At 49.3% G+C, this 19,546-nt stretch overlaps 1 protein-coding gene across 6 annotated transcripts in view; it reads right to left on the minus strand.

The window, feature by feature from the left end:
- Window positions 1–4,471: 4,471 nt before the first annotated feature.
- The window catches only part of GRAMD2 (GRAM domain containing 2), a 60,148-nt gene continuing 45,073 nt past the window's right edge, over window positions 4,472–19,546 (minus strand). For 4 of the 6 annotated variants that reach the window (XM_019533266.1, XM_019533267.1, XM_019533264.1 and 1 more), the window contains 4 exons: window positions 14,612–14,768; window positions 13,331–13,430; window positions 11,412–11,519; window positions 4,472–10,122 (listed from right to left, as the gene is read on the minus strand). In XM_019533266.1, coding sequence (XP_019388811.1) covers window positions 10,119–10,122; window positions 11,412–11,519; window positions 13,331–13,430; window positions 14,612–14,768 — 369 coding nt within the window. In that variant the 3' untranslated portion in view covers window positions 4,472–10,118. Of the gene's footprint in view, window positions 10,123–11,407; window positions 11,520–13,330; window positions 13,431–14,611; window positions 14,769–19,546 lie in introns of those variants that run through there. The other 2 variants (XM_019533268.1, XM_019533265.1) reach the window with 2 other exon arrangements.

Below are 19,546 nucleotides of genomic sequence, written 5' to 3' on the forward strand. Positions count from 1 at the left end.
TCAGTGGGAGTCAGGGACCTAAAGCAGTTGCGTACCTCAATACCTTTGCATCATCATTATAATTAATCCCCAGGGTAAGTGGCATATTGAAAGGAATGGAATGAGGGAGTTTACCTCCCTTGTCACAGGCCAGATTCTGTCCTCTGCCATAGCAGGGTGAGCACTTGGATGCTGTGGGCTGAAGATGCCCTCCCTGTAAAATGCAAGCAGGATCTGGACTGTCTCGCTCTCATACAAATAAGAGTTGAAATCCTGGCGAGCTTAGTCCAGTCCCTGGCAATCTCTCAGCTATGAATTACAGAGCTGGGCAGGTAAAGAGCCCTTTGAAATGAACTGGAAGGCAGTGCCAATTGGAGAGCCCTGTAGCATGAACATGGCCAGCCATGCCTGCCCATTTCTACCCAGTGTAAAAGGCGATGCAAATCTGTTACAGCTCCCAGCTGCAGAGGCTGGGTATCTAGCACACACTGCCAAGAATGGTGTTTTCTGCTATCAAGGTCCCCAGCTCAGCCTCTGGGGCATCACCCAGGACAGCAGCCTTTTCTCACCCACACAGGGATGCCCTGCTGAGTGAACAGGCTGCCCAGTTCTGCCCTGAAGAATGTCTTATATTCAAAAGCTTGTCTAACTATCCAAGCAGGCATTTGGTCCCTTTAAAGACATCACCCAGAGAAATCCTTGCCTCTCGCATAATCCCGGGACACAACATCATTCTAACACTAACATATTTTAAACATCACCAGAAAATGCATACAGCTGCCTCCCATTCTGAAGGTGGCTATAGCTAGTACAGCATGGTGAAGCCTACCTCTGAAAAAAGAGGGGGACAGGGCTGTGCCCAGACAGAAACAAAGCACTGCCTTGATCTCTGCACATAGAATCCAACAAGCAAAGTCCAACTTCAGCTGAGGCTCTGGTGAGCTCCAGTGGTGCCTGGTGCTTGTCTCACCATGTTAGTCACCCCTGCTGGAATATGACAGTACATCTGTCAGGTGTAGCAAGGAGGGTGGATAGCCTGGTCCCAGGTGGAGTCACTGGCAGGTTGTCCTTGTGGCTTGGACATTGTGGAGTCAAAAACAAGGGAATGGGAGGAGTTTGCACAGGAACTACAGGTTGCTCTGCTAATCCACAGGGAAATGTGCGTGCATGGAAAAACCCCTGGTGTAGACAGTGAGGTTGTGTTGCAAGCACCCTGGCCCCTCCCCAACTCCATGCTGTGCTCTCATGCTGGAGAGAGTCAGCCACATCCCAAAAGTCAACCTTTTAATAAGTATTTTGGAGAGAGACACATTCCTCTTACACTGCCTCCTCAAGCACTCAGCAAAAACAGCACCAGGCTCTCCCCAGGGAACAAACAAGTTGATAGTTTAGCAATAAGCTAGCAAAAGTGACACTTCAATGCAAGAGCCAGTCCTTTGGCACTAGCAAGATTGCTCCTAATACAATCAGGCTCTGGAACACAATGCCATCCAGTTCATTTCTCTGGCTTAATAAGTGTGGGAAATGGAGAATCTTTAGGGCCGTGATGGGGACAAAAATACAGCAGCTGCTCCCCAGAGCTCAGCATTTAGAAAGAGGTAGGAATTTATACAGGCACAGCCAGGGAGCAGAGCCTTTTTAAATTAAAACCAGTCCACAAGAGATGGCAGGATGGATTGCTGCTACTCCCCAGATGGGGCCAGATCCTGCAGGGGGCCAAACTGATGTCAGGGTTGTCAACAGCAGCCAGCATGAGGCCCTTCACTATTAAAAGGCAAACCCACTACTCTTCACATTCCTCCAGCTGGCATCCTCCCTTGCAAGCCATGAACTCAGTTACAGCTGCCCCTGGGATCATGGGAGGAGGGTGATTTTCTGGGGTCTAAGGAAGGAACACCTGGAAACTGGCCACTCTTGTGCCAAAGAGTAGGAAGAGTTTTCTGCACATGGGAGCTGGGGCAGCAAGGGCCTCCTGCCTACAGTACATCCCCCTTGTTCCTGGATATCTGGTCCACCCCATCCTGCATCCCATCTCCCTATGACTGGTTCTCAGACTACAGGCACAACACCAGAGGACACATCCAACATACAGGAGTATCCATGTTTGAGCTGGAATAGGCAGTACCTGAATGGAGGGTTGGGTTGGAAAGTAGGTTGGAATCAGTCCCAAGTCAAAGCAGTGTGGCGGAAGGAAGGGATGTATTTATTTGTGGGGAAGGAAAGACTAGAGCAACCTGGAGAGGTAGGACCAAGGGGTAAGACCACAGGAACACAGGACTCTTGGGCCATTGAGTGCAGGGGTCCTGACTCAATGCGTCAGAAACTTGGCTCCCACACCCCCATTTTTTAAATTTGAAAGAGAGAGCGAGTCATCTGACCTCTAACCCAGAAGTCCCCTTGTTAATTATACACTTCCTGGTCCTTTCCATCTTCTACAGAAAACTCTCTCTATAACCACTCCATTGTAACCACATGCTACAGAGCTGGATAGAAGTGGCCTCCAGGAGGACAGATGGCTTGTGAGCCAAATACATGGTGCACAGAATCACACACACACACACACACTTGCATTTAATTTCTATTAAGAAAGAAAATTCTCAAAAATTAGTAAGTCCCTCCAAGCTTGGGGGCCTGGTACAACTGCATCGCACTCATAGGATCTTCTCATAGACAGTCATTAACCAAAGGCAGTCTCAAAGCCACCACTGCCAACCCTTACCTGCAACTACAGGGAACTGTATCAAAGATAAGGGGCCCACAGGGCTTGGTCCTTGGTTCCCTTCTCTGTGGCTGATCTCATCCACAAACCTACAAGTCCAACCCTCATTGCAGAGGACAGTTTACTTCAGAAATAACCCATCTCTGTCTTAGCCAAAGTCTCAGCCTGTCCTACACGTGCCTCCCTCACCCCTTTTTACCTGGCCACTTCCCCATTATATAGTGGTGCTGAAGTCTTGGGGAAAGGCCCCAGGTGGCCTGGGGATACCTGAGTGAGGAGTGGCTGGATACAGCTTGGCCTCACACCCTGCAAGAACTGCCCTGCCCCTTCCTGCCCTTCACAGCTGTTACACACCCACTCTTCTCAGAGAAGTCAAGTAGGTGGTGCATCCTCCAGCCATCCAAGCAGCACATACCTTCCTGCCTGCCTCCGAGCAATAAATAACCTGGCTCCCTTTTATCAACTTTTGTATCTGGGACACATCTGGCTATGGTCTCTGATCTGGGACACCACATTCTTCCCAACACATGTTCCTTGGGCCTACATAGTCTCTCTCTCTGACAATATACCTAGCCTCTTACTTTAAAATGCCGTGATCCCTGCACTGGGTGGTGTGGCTGAGCTGCTGACAGCTCAAGGCAACTGCATGACAAAGGAAACACGTACTTGCTCCTAAATTAATAAGGGAGCAAAAAGCCAGTGTCATTCTTTACCATCTGTTAACCGGGGAAGAGGCGGGGGGGGTGTCACTTCCCAACTGTAGCCCTGGGACAACTCTGATGTGATCCAGGAGTGCTCAGAGAAGCTGCCCTTCCTCCTGTGGTGCCACTGCTCAGCAGCTCCTGCTTTGGCTTTGGCTGTTCTTTTGCCTATTGAGCTGGGGGAGCCCCAGGCAGGACAGACCTTGACTACTTCTCCTTGAGCCCAGCAAAGGCTGGCTCCCCTCCTGAAGTTAGGACAGGAGGTGTGGGCAGGAGACGAAGACTCACCCCCCTGTTGCACCTCTCAGGTTCTTCATCTCATAAGCACAGGAAACAGCCCTTCCAGAGGCCAGAGCTGCCCATGTCAGAGCCATGGCCTGCTCTGTGCAGAGGAAGCACATGACCTCCCCTGCCCCCACTATACACCTACACAGGTTAGTCCCCAGCAAAGGCATACATAGGTCCCAGTCCCTTTGCACCACTGAATTGCCCCCAAAGCACCACGCCAGGGCACAGGAACTATCCCTAAACAAAGGCACCAGCCCCTGGACTGCCCCACACTCATATGCTGCATCATGTCTTCAGCTGCTCCTCCAGGGGAAGGGAAGTGGGAATGCTGCCCTGAAGATTACGGAGACCCACCACAGTTCATGCAGCAAGGCACTGGCCAGCCAGACCATGCCTTAGGTGGGGCTGGCCTCCAGACCCGCTGCCTCCTCCCTGCCTATACTTCCCCATAGTGCTGGGAGCTGCTCCTCCGGCTAGAGGGCACTCCGGGGGCTGCAGCACTGAAACAGCCAGGATCTCATGCAAACTGACAGGCTGCTGCTGCAGCCCAGCTAGGCATCAACTCAGCCCTGACCCACAGAAGGGTGGGCACCACCCAGAGGCTCACCATCACCACTCCCTGCACAAGACGGTGGCTTCCCAGCCACTTGGCCCCTGTATTCTTTGATCAAAGGCATGAGGAGGGGATACACCTGGTAAATTCCAATTAGGATCTAGACCCTCCCCCCTCAGCACGGCACCCCCTCATTCAGGGACGTAATAATTCTTTCACCAGACACTGAGACACTAGAAAACGTTGGTTTTATTTAAAATAGATTCACAACCTACAGCGAGATAGCATTCTATTCCCCAGGAACTGCCCACTGTGCTAGTGATACAGATGTAGAGGGAAAGACAAACCATTCATCAGCTCTCTAGAAATACTTCTGGTTTACAAACAGGACAATACAAGCAGTGGGTGGGGTGTGAGCAGCATGCTGGACTGCAGCTGCCTCTCAGTTATGGATGTATCAGTTGCATACAGGTCTAGGGGGCTATGTTAGTGACTGGTGGGGCTGAAGTGAAAAATAAGAGTAAAAAATGACACTGATGCAGTACAAGGACTTGTAAAAATACTGTACGTGTGACTGAGGCAGAAAGACATGGTTCCGGCGACAGATGTCAGCCCTTATAAATGAGATACTTGATGGCATAGTTTAGCCCAAACCAGGCTCCCCGACCTTCCTTCAGCCACAAGAACCAACATATAGCAGAGAGCACACGAATGGGTGTCTTCTTGATGAGCCCTGGAAATATTTCCATGCGACTCCACTGCATCATGACTTTTCTAATCCTTGTGTCCCATCAGTGTTATGTCAGCCAGACCAGGCTGGAGGTGCTGAAGTGCATTTTCTCTTGTGCAGATCCTACTCCCCTCCAAGCATTTGCTGCTGTTCCCACTGATATAATACTGTAGTGGGAAAGGGCCACCCCACAGATGGCAAAGAATTGTGCTGGAGGAAAATGGCTACTAAAATAAATAAGACCTATTTTCATGGGGGCAGAAAACTCACAGAAGGTAGGTTGCTTTGCAGCAGACACCTTGCATCTCCCTGCAAAGCAGTGGGAGGGCTGCTGCAGTTCAGTGGAAGTTATTGCATTACTTTATTGTTATTGTATTATTGCAAGACACTGTTGCTCCCCCTTACCCTTAAAACAAGGGCACAAAATCTAGAAACCCCAGCACACAGAGTACACAGCTAAGGGTCTCCAGTGCTTCTCTAGGAAGAATGTTCACCAAGACAGGTGGAAGTCCACCAGCCCACCTCGCACCATAGCCTGTATTCCTCAGACGTCAAACAAATACAAACTCCAAGCTATAACACACTTGGTTAATTCACAGGAGTCATCTCCTACCCAAAATACTTTACACAGCAATGGAGAGAAAGAAAATAGGACAGGTTTCTGTAATAGCAGAAGATGGCATTACTATTTTAGGCCCCCCTTAAGCCCAGATCTACTGACCAAGTCAAGTCTTGCTTCAGCCCACTCCTCCCTACAGCAAGCTTAGCACTCACCCAGGCACTGCAGCTTGCACACATATAAAGTCCATCAGCAGCAATCCCACAACTTCCTGCCTTTTTGTATTCCACAGCCTGTCTGTACTGCTCCTAAATAGAGCCAAGCACAACAGGAGAGTTGTAAGCTGGCTAATTCCTAGCAAGTCTCCATTTAAGGAAGCCTAATGTAGAGCAGCTGCAGAGTAAGCTACTGACAGAGAAGAGTGCTTCATAAGGCCTAGACTCTTTGAGGGTGGCCTTTAGGATTGACTCTTAAGTAGCAACATCAATACCCTCAGAGACATAGGATACAAGCTAGGAGTCTGGAGGATTGGGCTGGAGCAGAAATCTCACTTCTTTCTCACTCATACCAGTTTGTGTGATTTGCCTTTGTCTGTGTCACAGCTCAAGGACTTGGGGTCTTGGAAAGTTATTGGTCCACAACTAAGAGCTTAAAACTTGTTTACACCTGGTTTACTACCTTGGGATATATTTTCTAGCCCTTCAAAGGAAACAGATATTGTTTAGAAAAAAAACTCACGAAGAATCATGTGCTTGCCTCCTATCTCCTGGAGAACAGGAGCAAGCCTGTGACTAGCAGCTATGATTTGGCATTTGGGGGCTGCAGTTGAGAAGCCAAGATGATCCACATGGAGAGGGGAAAACAAAGTGCTCATGGCTCAGCTGTGAGATCTCCATCTTAGTGATAACCCTAAAGAATAATTAATGGCAACTGGCTAATACTCCTGCAGCACTGACACTGATTTCAGTGAAAAATACCTGCAGGTGAAAGAGAACTAGAATACATCCAAGTCCTATTGGCAGCAGCTTACCTGCACTAAATGCCGAGACACAGAAACATCCCTCTGGATAGTGAAGACTGTGCTCCATTCCCCCTTGCTGGCCCTGTAATAGGCACCTAACCCTTCATCTCTATTTGGTGTTGTCCTCTGCTCCAGGCACTGAGGTGCAGTATGAGCAAGCTACTCAGGCAGATCCTGGGTCTCCGATAAACAATTGGTTGTTAAAAACCTTTCATACAGCCCAATTTCTGAAGATGGGGGAGCTCAAATCTTGCCATGAGCCCTACAGGCTTCCTGTAACTTAGCCCAGCAGCTGACAGCAGTGGAGAAGATGCAGCTGTGAATGGAAGAGGTCAGTTGAATGAGTGGATCTTATATCGTAAAGACAATACCATGATCAGTTGGGGCATGAAGTGTGTTGGTATCTTTCTGCAAGCTCAGATGCTGAGCACTGTGCACTGCTGCAGGAATCATTATTGCTGTGCCCCTCTTTGTGACACAAGGCAACACATTACATGTGCTTTAGATCCCGGCCCCCATCTCTGCTGTTAATCAATGGGAGGTGCTCTCCATATTTACAGGAGGGGCTGAAGGAAGGGATGAAAGCCCTTCTAACACTCCTGCTCCAAGAAAGACATGCCAAAGCACCAGCCCATAGCTCCAGCAACTGAGCAAAGAGCAGGATGTCAGCACTGCTGACTGGATAGTCCTCCTGAGCAGCATGGGCAGCCAAGAGAGGGGCAGCAGTAGGTCTGCATGTCACTTAATAACTTTATTATTATTAATAAAACACCCAGTGGATTTTTACTCCTAAAAAACAGGAGCTGTCACTTAAGTACAAGCCAAACAGTGAGAATCTGTCCAATGCTCACACCCATGATGAACCCTGGCACTGACTTCACCCTGTTGCCAGACCTCACATGCTTCCTTGGTTGGTTGTACCACTTCTTTCCCTCCCCCAACCACCCAGTTTGACAGCCAGGGGTGGCAGGATGCATCTCCCATTTGTGGCTCCCAGGGGAACGTGGCACTGAAAAGACATGTTTCAACAAAGACAAGGTGGACACACCTGAGAAGAAGTTATTGGTGAATAACAGCCTGCCAGCTGGCCCAGGGATGCTTCACAGCAGGTTGTCTCATCTCAGCTCATCTGACCTCTGGGAGCCCTGTCACTACAGATTTACACAGTGCAGCTGTAAGGGGAACTGCCCCGAGCTCATACCTTTGTCCCCTGAATGCTTCACACAAGATATGAACAGAGCTGGCTTCCTTACCCCTGAAACATCAGTGTAAAGGGGGGTGGAATGCTGGAGTCTTTCCATTGGCTTTGATAGGCTTTGGATTAGACCCCTGAATGAGCATGGCTGCCGCAGCTGTAAAAAGGGTACCACCAGAATGCTAACGAGGCAGGTACATTAATATGCATAAGCCCAGCCAAGCTAATGAATATTCAAGACCTTGGCCTCTAGCATTTTACTGTGCCTCACATGTTGAGGGCAGCCCCCATGAAAGAGAGAGGGAGATGAGACTGGAAGGAGCTTTCAATTCACCATCAGCTCCACTGTCCCATGCATTCAGTGGGCCTTCTGCCCCAGGCCTTGTCTTTCAAGCTCTTGCTGCTCCCCAGGTGAGCAGTGACAGGCCACAAAGGGTTTAAGATTTCATTTAGATGCTGACAACAAGGAGATTACAAGGAAATGCTGCTGTAGTTATTCCTCCTGCTGCCTCTGAGCTGTGGGCTGGAGCCTGGCCATGGCAAAGGTACATTTTAACACCAACCAACACGCAGAGGCCTGACCTGGGCCACACCTTTTGTAGTGTCTCTTACAGCCTCCTCCAGTGGCTAGAAACACCAAGTGCTTGAGAGCAGCATGTAGAGCAAAGAGTCTGTTTGGCACCACCTTAGGAGAGGCCTGTTACTCTGAGGTCTGACTCAGGCATGGTCAGTCAACTTCACCGCTAAAACGCAGGCTCTTTCCAAACAGCAGAGACCTTGGGAATCTTGCCCCAAGTTGCCCATCAGTTGTGGACCCCCTCCAGGAGCCACCTGAAGGTGTCAGCATCTGGATGGCTTGTCATGCCACTGCATAAGCCTGGGTGATCTAGGGCAGCCAGGGCAATATATCTTTTCCTGGCAGGGAGGGCTGCTCCTTCATGCCAGTTTTGCACCATCAAGCCCTGCAGCCTCAGTTCTGCAGAGAGCACTGTTGTGCTATATATAGTACTTCCTTTGCAGAGGCTGGGCAGGAGAAGGGGCCAGCTTTATACTCTGCCTGCCCTCCTCTTCATCCTTCTTCGGCCCAGGGCCTCTAGGTGTAGGGACTGTAATACGTTAAGGAGGGGAAGTGGAATGCACAAACAGTCTCTGAGCTACGCACACTGGTGCCGTAAGACAAACTGCACCAGAATTTCCCTGGTTAATCATCTGCCACCTGGGCAAGCCTCACTTCAGTTGGTATCAGCCCAAGAGTGCTCTAAACCCTGCCTGGCATCTTGTTCGATTGTCGTTCTCTACACTGGACATCTGATAACGGGAGTAATGGAGTTAATGCTTGGACAGTAACACCGGCTTCTAGTCACAGAGCGGTTTCCTTGTGTTGCATGGGACCACACAAGGCTGGTCCAGCACAGGAAGGAAATACAGCAACCCCATGGTGCAAAAAGGATGGGTCCCGATGACAACTACTTCATATGGAAGCAGGTATTGGGAAGAACAGAACACACCCAGCTTGCATGTCCCTGTCAGCCTCCATTATGGGAGCTTCTCAAATATCCTTCCAAAGAAAAGAAAAAGTTGAACATAAAAGAGGTGGCAATTTGAGCACTGGGTCCTATGAGTGGGGTCCAACAGCATTGTGCGTGTCAGGTTGCTCACAGGAGCCTGCTGAACCACTGGCTGCTGAAACTGGAGGTGATGTTAGCCCAAAGGTGCTGGTGCCTCCCGACATGGCGGTGCAAAACCGTGATGCAGCTTCTGGTATAATACATCTGGGCCAAAACCAAGGCCCCTGGAAGAACGAGTGGCTCTCATAGGGTCCCTCTTCACATGTGTGTTCTGCTGGCACTGCCGGCAGGATAGCAGCAGTCTGTCCCATCCCTCCCACCCCAAAACAGGAGTCTGTGCTGGTAGGAGAAACAAAAGTACATGGTCCTGATTCCTATCACGGAGGTGACCAGGACCCTGAGCCTGTAGTTTGGACTTGCTCAGAATGCATTTGAGAGACACTGCTTTAGCCTCAGTCAAGCAGAGCTGCACCTGAGACCTCCCAGAAACATGAATGCTTGGGAGCATCTTGGAGTTGGTCCGAATACTGTGAGTAGAGGCTGGCTGCACTCCACAGATGGCACCTTGCACTGCAGGTGTGGCATGATCCCACAGCATTCCAGTAAAGGAAGGATACTGGGGTCTTCCATTGTAAACAGCGATGTTTCAGGTCAGATGCAACATGGAGTAAAAAAGAATTGAGGACTTAATTCGGGTGTTCTAAATATTGCAGCAATGTTCACCAACAGACTGTGTTGGAGATCTGTACACAAAGTGCTATTTTCCTGCCAATGTCCATCCTGAGCCACAGCTCTGGGGTGACAGTCACCTGGAAAGAGAGACCAAGGCATTTATAGGAAATCCATCCCACATTAGGGCCCCACCCTTACCTTCTGCAGCTCAAGCAATTCATTCCTGGGACTCTCTTGCTGGAGAGGTTAGTGAGGGAAGATCCCATGAGGACAGACCATTCCCTACACACTGTAGCAGCAGGCTGGAGAAGCACTTGTCTGGGGTACCTTGGAAATACCTCATGCTGGATTCATGCAGGGGGCTTAACTGGATGACTCTCAATCCCCTGTTTTCACAACTTCCTGTCCAGTGCTCCATCAAGCTCAGCCATTACACATGTCTAACCTTCCCTGTACAGTGTAGTGTAAAACCTAACCTAGCTCTAGTGCTGGCAGTTGTCTAGCCATGGAAGCACAGAGCCCCATACAGGCTAACTCATCATGCAGTGTGGACAAGTCCTGTGGCTCTGGGCTTCCATGACACTGCATCGGAGCAATGTGAAATCTACAGGCCTGATCTTACTCCCATTAAAGGCAAGCAAACTGAATCACAAAGCAGTAGTGACAGGGTCCACACACACTGCTGTGCGTCACTGCACTAAAAAATTCTCCCCCTGGAGAGTGCTAGTGGAGAGCTCACAGCACATGATCTGGCGGCATGGTGAATACTGGTAGATGCCAGGCAAAACTAGGGCATTCAGAGCAATGCTATTTCATCACAGGCATTAGTGGCAAAGCTTTACTCATTTAGTTCTTACCCATCCAGCATACTTTGCCAGTGCAAGACTCACTGCTCTCCAAAACGCAGGGCCAGCTCCTGTTCCTCTGACATGGAGTCTAAATGCAATCCTATTCCACCTCCCTCAAGGTCCCGAACAATCATTAATACATCTACTCTGGTACGTCTAAGGCTAAATCACAAAAAAGCATCCGGGCAAATAAGGACTGGCCCATTCTGGAGTCTCTGTTGTTTTCAGGGTCCTCTAGCAGCATGGAGCATGATCACGCTCAGATGCCTGGTCAGTGGAATACAGCCTAGACCTCCACCTCCAGAATTTTATCTCTAGCAAGGCTGTACCAGGTATGCTGGATTTGGGTGAAAAGCCTGCATCCTGCCATGACTGGGAAGAGCACCCATCCCAGGGGTAACATCTCCTGTTGGGGGAGGGGGTGAAGTTCCACTCCCTTCACCACTGGTTTGCTGCCAAGACCCATGGTGTCAGCTGCTGGATGCCTGCACTGTGAGCTCTCTGCCACCTCCATGCCCCACTTCTTGCTGTCCCAAATCCACTACTGATTGGCTCCCTTGGGACCCAAGAGCCCCTACCTCCTGTGGCCGCGTGAGAGGTAGTCCCGATTCAGAGAGCAGAGCTGCTGCTCCAGACGGAAGATGCGGAATGCCAGGTATGAAGAGGACACGACCAGGAGGCAGATCCTGTGGGTGGAGGCAGACTGTTAGAGCTGCACACCTTAGAGACTAAAGCCTCTCCAACAGCTAGGGCTATGTTTGTCCCACCAGGGGTGATACAAGACCTCTTGGTAACGATAAAACTAGAGCATGGGTGCTGCTTTACTTAATTTTCTCTCCAAAAGCTGCTCGTTGCAACAGCTGGCAACACACAGCCCCGTTCTCCTGGGGTCACAATGGATCCCAGATGCAGCAAGTTCTCAGGAGCCAGAGGACTAAACTCATTTGGGCTGGGACTAGCAGTCACAGCCTCGTGGGCCTAAGCATGCAGTAGCAACACCTGAGAAGAACTGGTCAAAGGCTCTGCTCACGTATGCATCTCCCTAAAGATACGGTGGCCCAAGCTGCTTTCACCCTAAGGCCCATCTGTACCATGCCAGCAGCAAAGAGAGGCTTCAAAGTAAATCACAGTTGCATCTATTTGACCCTGCTAGAGCAAAGTAGAGTGATTTTAAAGGGGCTTCATGGGAATGTAAATCTTCCCCGTATATCAGTATGTTACATGGTGCATCACAACACAGCCTAAAACTATTCTCTCACTGAAGGTGCGAAGAGGCTAAATTGGGCAGGCCAGAGAACTGCAGTTCTCCATATCTACAGAACATGCAGGAGCAGTGCAAGCATCAGACACCCACAGAATCTCACCTCTGCAACAGGAGGCTGAGAAAGACAGGGCCAATAGGACAACAGTGTTAAGCAATCCCGCACAAATGGCTAATGTTCCAGTGCCCTCCTGAGGGCATCTGCCAGCTGAGTGTGCAGGAGTGCTAAGATCCAGGTTTGGAGCCCTGGTACCCAGGACTAGCTAATAAGACACAGATCCCTTAGCAACCTGGAGCACTGCATTGCTGAGCAAAACCTTCCCCCCTCTCCTGCCACCCCACTTGCTAGCTGTGCTGGGGCAATGCTTGGCTCCAGCAAACTGAGCAGACCATGTAAACAAGAGCATTTTTTTGGTTGTCTTTCATCTTCTGGGGATCAAAACCATGTTAAAAATGCACCAGCCTTACCAGCCCTACTCATATCTGTTTCAGGTCAGGCTGATTACAGAGTGGCTCAGAGGATTAGATCTGGAAATGGGAAATGCTAACCCAGCCACATGGGTGCCAGGAGCAGAAGGCCTCCATCCCCAGCCCCTGCTCTACAGCCATAACATTGATTCCAACCTTCTGCTTGTTTCCCTCAGCCATGTATTTCCTCCTCCTTTTCCCTCCCCTTTTCACTGCCATCAGTGGAGCAATGGACTTGGCTAACACTACAATAACCCCATCCTGTTCCGCACGGACTCTGGCCTAATGCTTCAGCTCCACAGGCTGCAGCTGTGTTGGGCATGGGTGCTGCCCAGCTGATGTGACACCTGGGAGTGGAGAAGTGATGGATCCACCAGGGAACTGGGTCCTGCACAATGTGGAGTGTTATCTTTGCTAGCTTTCTTTGAAGTGCAGCAAGAAGCAACAGGGATCAAGCAGCTCCCTTTCTCATCTACCACTGGCCCTAGACCTCAGTTACTAAGAAGGTAGTTCAGTCCCACATCCAAACTGTCCTGCCTTCTGCACTGATGGTGCCAGTTGGGCATGACTATTTGTTTAGGACCTGAATGGAGATCTCTTCAACTCCCATAGCCCACACAGGCAATAATGACTTTCAGCCACTGTTGACTTGGATGAGATCTGGACTAGTGAACTCTGAGGGGAAGGCTTTGCAGCCAACTCCCCATGTACTTGACTATCCACTCTGCTCACCCATGTGGGTGTCTACCTGTCTGAGTCTATACTTACAGCACAATGAAGATTTTCAGGAGTTGATAATCAGGTGGCCTTAGCTCTGCCACACAGTTTGGTTCTGCCTCCAGTTCCTCTTCTGTGTTTATTGCACTTTCTGGAAAAAAAAAAAAAGCGCCAAGAGGCACCAAATGAAATGGATCAAGAGTCTAAGCTGAATGATCCTATTTAGTAAAGCGACCAAAACACTGGCTCGCATCCATAGATGCTTCTCGAGCAAATCCCGGGACATCATTCTCCCCTTGTACTCGGCCTTGGTGAGGCCGCAGCTGGAGTACTGCGTCCAGTTTTGGGCTCCACAATTCAAAAAGGATGTGGAGAAGCTTGAGAGGGCAGAGGAGAGCCACGCGCATAATCAGAGGTCAGGAAAACAGATCTTACGATGACAGGCTGAGAGCCATGGGACTCTTTAGCCTGGAAAAGCGTAGGCTCAGGGGTGATCTGATGGCCACCTATAAGTTTATCAGGGGTGACCACCAGGATATGGGGGAACATTTGTTCACCAGAGCGCCCCAAGGGATGACGAGGTCGAACGGTCACAAACTACTGCAAGACCGTTTCAGGCTGGACATAAGGAAGAATTTCTTTACTGTCCGAGCCCCCAAGGTCTGGAACAGCCTGCCAGCGGAGGTGGTTCAAGCACCTACATTGAACACCTTCAAGAGTAAATTGGATGCTTATCTTGCTGGGATCCTATGACCCCAGCTGACTTCCTGCCCTTTGGGCAGGGGGCTGGACTCGATCTCCCGAGGTCCCTTCCAGCCCTGATGTCTATGAAATCTATGAAATTAGTTCCGAAACACACGGTCCCTCACTGAGGCTAGAACAACACGTGACCCAGTTCTGATGGAGAGAGCTGATCTTGCCATAGTGATCATTCATAGAGACACTTTTGCACAGGGAAACCCAGCTCCCCATCCACCCAGTGCTTTAATACTGGGGATGTATCTGATAGTCACTATATTACTCAAGGGATTCCCAGCATGATCCGCAATCTCTTTCCAGAGCAATATGTGCATTTAAATCCCCCATAGCCAAGTACGAGCAGTAAGGAGCCTTGTCCTCTGGAAAGGGCTCCATGGAAGTTAAGGGCACAAAGCCATGCACCTCTCAGAGAGAAGCATCCCTCCACATTCCCCACACCGGAAAACAAAGCTCTCTAGGCCCCTTCCAAGGATTTCCTAACCAATGTCTCAGCATGGGTGGGCCAAAGCCACAGGCAGGCTAAGGAGAACGGGTTATTAGGTCCAAGCCCTCCATCCCCACGAGGCCCCTCACCTGACACGAGGGGCTCCTCAGAGTTAAAAGATCTCTCCTTGGTGCTGATGCTACTGATGGAGGTCCGGTGGATGCACTGGTAGTCTGCATTTGGGAGAGACAGGGAGAGAGACGCTGGGGAAACCTTCCTCCACTTCACTTCTGGGACAATCACCTCCTGTGGAAGGCACCGACTGTTAGCAGCAAACTCAACCATCTCCTGCTGTTGGCAGGCCCCGGAAAAGAGCCCCTAGTCTATACTGCAGAGTCCTCTTGAAAGGTCTGTAGGAGAGGACTTCAACCCAGGACTCCCGACCCATGAGGCATGGAGCTGCGGGGGTGCCTGGCTGCCCCGGATAGCTGTGAAGCTCCCCAGGTCTGGGTTGGCCCTGACAGGCATGTTTTCTCACTGCCTGATACAGCAATCTGGTAGCCTAAGAATAGGATACAGTTTGTTTGTTTTTTAAAATCAAATGCTAGAGTTGGATTCACACCCAACAGAAAGTCAACTCCTGCAAGCAACAGGGCATCTTGGTGAGGGCCGAGATGGAATCCTATCAGGAGCAAAGAGGTCCTCTAAGTTTATGCCCATGAAGGAAATACCGGATGAGACTTTTCAGATCAAGATACCAAAGGCATATATCCCCTCAGAACTGCTTTGAATTACTGATCACTGTTTATTTCACCTCATTGACTTTAAGTTCAGAAAAGACCATTATGATCATCCAGTCTGACCTCCTGCATAGCACTGGCCTCACACCCTACATCATGATTGCAGGGCTAGCATCCTCTGACCCCTCCAGAGTGCCCCCTGCAGAGATACAAAGCCTCAAGCCTTTACATGTCTGGGTGGGATGCCGTGATTCTCCACTCAGAACAAGTGTCTGACTACAGGTCCCTGTGTCCTGACTGCGATTGCTCAGGAAGGCTTACAGGATTTCACAACTGCATGAAGTCCCTTTGGGTGCTGTGACCCATGGTTTGTTCAGTAAACTGACAAGGTATTGTTGAACCATAATGCTGGGAAGGCAACAAGAGATAACAATGTAGTAAAGCAGTCTAGAGGCTTGCCTGTCTTGCCTAAGTCTTCTCATCCCCTGGTAACTTAGAAAGGCCAAACTACTTCACGTTACCTCTGCAGGTGTACCTGCACCTGCTCCTTGAGAACAGTCTACCAAATGCCATGCCCTCTCCTAAGACTTACTTTTTAACCGTTTGAAGGCTCTTTTGATTTGCCTGCTCCCAGCCTTGGTAAAACTGCTATATAAAACTTTGGGAAGGAGCCAAGGTGGTGTAATCTTTGCAGGCATAGTTTTGAAATGACTGCTGTCACGTTTACTGGAAGCGTATGATACCATAATACCTTCCCACTGTTTTCTTAGCAACCCTGCTATCACAGTAGTACAGTAATTCTCAACCCAGATGCCAAGATCATTTCAAGGGTGCCAAAGGGTGCCATACAGTGTTAGCACTGTTAGGTGTGCAAGTATTTTTCACAAGATAAATCCAGAAATGTCAAATACGAATCCATAGTCCTAAAAACATTTTGATCCATTGTGGGCTTTCTGAGTTTTTTTTGCCAAAGAAGAATGGCTTTATTACTTTTCTGTAGTCAAAAAATGTATGAAAACTGAGAGCTGGTATTTTCTGAGGGGCTTTGAGTCTAACTGATAGTGCCTAGAGTCTAACGAGGTTGAGAACCACTGCACTTGTATCAAAAAGTGACACGGGCCAAGCATGCCAGTAACTCACCCTACCCATGTATCACAGTAACTTACAAAGTAACCAGGTCCCAGACAGCATGCATAAAGTGATTACACAAGCTAAATTACAAGCTACTGTCCCGCTTTTTTTTTTTTAGGAGTGTACCCAGCCTTGACCTGAATTCAACACATCCCTTGGTAAAGTTGTTTCAATGGTTGATTATCTTCCTCAATATAAAATCAACCTCAAGCATAACACAAAGAGGGAATTCAAATCTAGCAGCACACATAGTTCATGGTATGGCTGTCACGTCATATGTGACTGCAAATTGAGCTGCCAGATCCAGACAGTGGCAGCTATTTTATAAATATTTTGACAGGAAAAAAACAAAAAGATATACATCACTAGGCTTGTTTCTGGAGAATAGTCTGATCTTGCTCCCAGGCAAACGCAGTGAGAATCCATACCAAGAAGTTTGTTGCTGGTTTTCAAACAGCTTGCCCCTTTCATATGCCATGCCAATGCTGCGCAGAAGATACTCCAGCAATTAAACTGGCACCCACCACCCTCTTCAAGGCAGTGGTGTGTCAGATCAAAGCAGCAAGCATGCTCATTTGAACCTTCAATCGGCAGATACCCCGACTGCTTGCAGAGAGCGTAGAGGCCTCTTTAGAGGGTTCATAGACCAAGGTGCCAGGGCAGGTATGTAAGAACAAGGATGAGAAGTACTGCATAGGATCAGCATGTGGACTTCAGTGTAGGGTGCTTCTTTGCAAAATGGCTGCATTGCTGCCCTCCAAGCTCTCTGCTCGACTCTGCTGCATTAACTCTACCGCTATGTTCCTAAGGATCTCTTGTATAGAGAATGCCTTACAAGAAAAAGACCACGTGAGAGTCCTTATCTCCAGTTCAAAGACGCTTGCAAGAGAGATATGAAGTCAATTAATATTGAGCAAAATCACTGGGAGAAGATTGTTAAGGACTGAAGTGCTTGGAAACAATCTATTACGCATGGAATGAAGGCTTTTGAGGAAAGAAGAACCCAAGATGCAGAGGAAAGATGAAACCTCAGGAAAAACACAGCAACCATATTCAGGACCCAACTGTTTGATATGAACTTCAATTGGGATAAGTGTGGAAGGGGCCGTCATTCAAGAACTGAGCTCTGCAGTCACACTCACAGATGTTCAGCAAGCGGATGCCTCACTCAGCACAGTTCAGTTGTCTCGCGAGACGCACAGATGTCTAGATGGTCCTGTCTAGGGAGCCAGCCACCACACCTCAGTTATGTTCTACCACAGATGGGGCCTTGGAGATGATACCATCACAACACTTCCAAGTTCTCTTAATAGACAGATTCAAAATACTGCTACCTTCAGTCCAGAAGTGGGAATGTAACTGGGAAGCCTGATGTCACTTGCCTCCGCCTCTGGAAATCATGAGAGACTGCATGGAAGTCACAGGGGTTGCAGAAGTGACCAGAATCAGACCCTGAATTTCAAAACCTCTTCACCTTGAGATGTTCCAGCCACATTTCTGTGCACATAGAGACCTCCCATACAGCTAGGCAGACTAAGCCCAGAAAGGAGCCCATAACTGTACATATATATTTACTCATTTTAATATTGTATTGGTCTCCTCTCACCCTCCTCTTTACTGCTTTCCTTTAAAAGCACGACTCACAGATGGGTCCTGCTTGAATGGAGCCCCTCCACTGGGCCACCCTGTACTGTGCACCCTGGGGAACTGCAGGAGCACACAGGAGTCCTGGTATGGTGGAGTGGGGAACGGAGGATCCTGGTATGGGGGGGGGAAGAAGGGAAGTCATAGAAATTAAAGGCTGGAAGACTTGAAAGATCAGAGTCCAACCCCCCTGCTCTGGGCAGGAATACTGCTGAGATCAAATGATCCCAGTAAGGTGTCTATCTAGTCTCTTCTTGAAGAATTCCAAAGTTGGAGACTGCACCATCTCCTTGGGAAGGAGGAATGAGAGGGGGGAACGAAAAGCTTCTTGCATATGGTGGAGCATGTGATGAAAGCACTGAAAACCCACCGTCAGGAATGGGAAAATGGAGGTTACACAGAGCCTTGGCATGGGGGAGCGCTTCCAGAGTGTCTCTGAGACTGGGGGGGGCACAGGAGGGGAGCTGGGACTTAGATAAGTGATGTTTTCCTCTCAGCACATTTTCCCATCCCTACCAGTCTGTTCTACTCCTTCCTAACTTCCTCGGAGCTTCCTCTCCTGACCCCATTCCAGCCAACCAGGACGGGGGGACACTTTCAGTGCACTCCTAATAATCTTCTATCATTCTGCTAGCCTGAACAAACTTTGCCACTCATGGTCCTGCAAGGAATTTCTACCATCATTCTCTATGTGTCAGGGCCTCGCCACATTCGGATGCTGCCCCTCGGACCATCTTACACCTGACAAGCCACTCATGCTGGAAAAGTTGAATAACAACGCTGCACCCGGCCCTCCTGAGCAACCCACTCTGCTGCTGCATGGTTCCCAGTATATAGAGCCCCATTGCTTTGCTAAGGCCTACCAAATGCAGAAATCTCTGAGCAGCTTTAAAAGCTCCGCAAACAAACTGAGCAATCCACCCTCAGCCTTGGCTTGGAAATGCAATGTTTAGAAATTCCCAAGTGCACAATGTGATTCTCTCTGCATCTGAGACCTGAACTCACCGACTACCTGACTTACAAACATGACTATCCCTGATGTGGCAATGTGCATCAATTAAAGGGCCTAGCATGCAACACAGCTGGGTAGAGCTGGCTCTGTCTCCTGTCACACCCCTCCCTGAATATGAATATACCCTCTCTGCCCCCATCTTTGTTGGGAGGGCAGAGCTTAGGGCTCCCACAGAGGGAAGCCTGGATTGAACAACTTAGAGAAGTGTTTCTCAACTCATGGGTCATGACCCAAAAGCGGGTCACAAGAATATAAGAAAGGGTCATGAACAAACTTTAAAAATGGATCAACAAACTTTAAAAATGGATTCGCCTTTAAGGGAGAAAAATGTGGGAAACCGTGACTTCCCTTTTCAGGCTGGCAGAGCTCCAGCCTGCGAGGGGCTGCTTGGGGCCCCCCTGCCCCACAAGCTGGAGGGCTGGGGCCGGGAGGCAGTGGGTCAGGAATCAGGGGCACTGGGTCAGGACTGGCCAATGTTTACAGACAGGTCCTGGTACAAAAAAGGCTGAGAACCAGTGCTCTAGTCTAAAGCAACAATGACAGGACTTTGGAAGCTA

Source organism: Crocodylus porosus, unplaced genomic scaffold (genome assembly GCF_001723895.1).
Source record: "Crocodylus porosus isolate Cpor-Errol unplaced genomic scaffold, CroPor_comp1, whole genome shotgun sequence".
Taxonomy (NCBI): Eukaryota; Metazoa; Chordata; order Crocodylia; family Crocodylidae; genus Crocodylus; species Crocodylus porosus.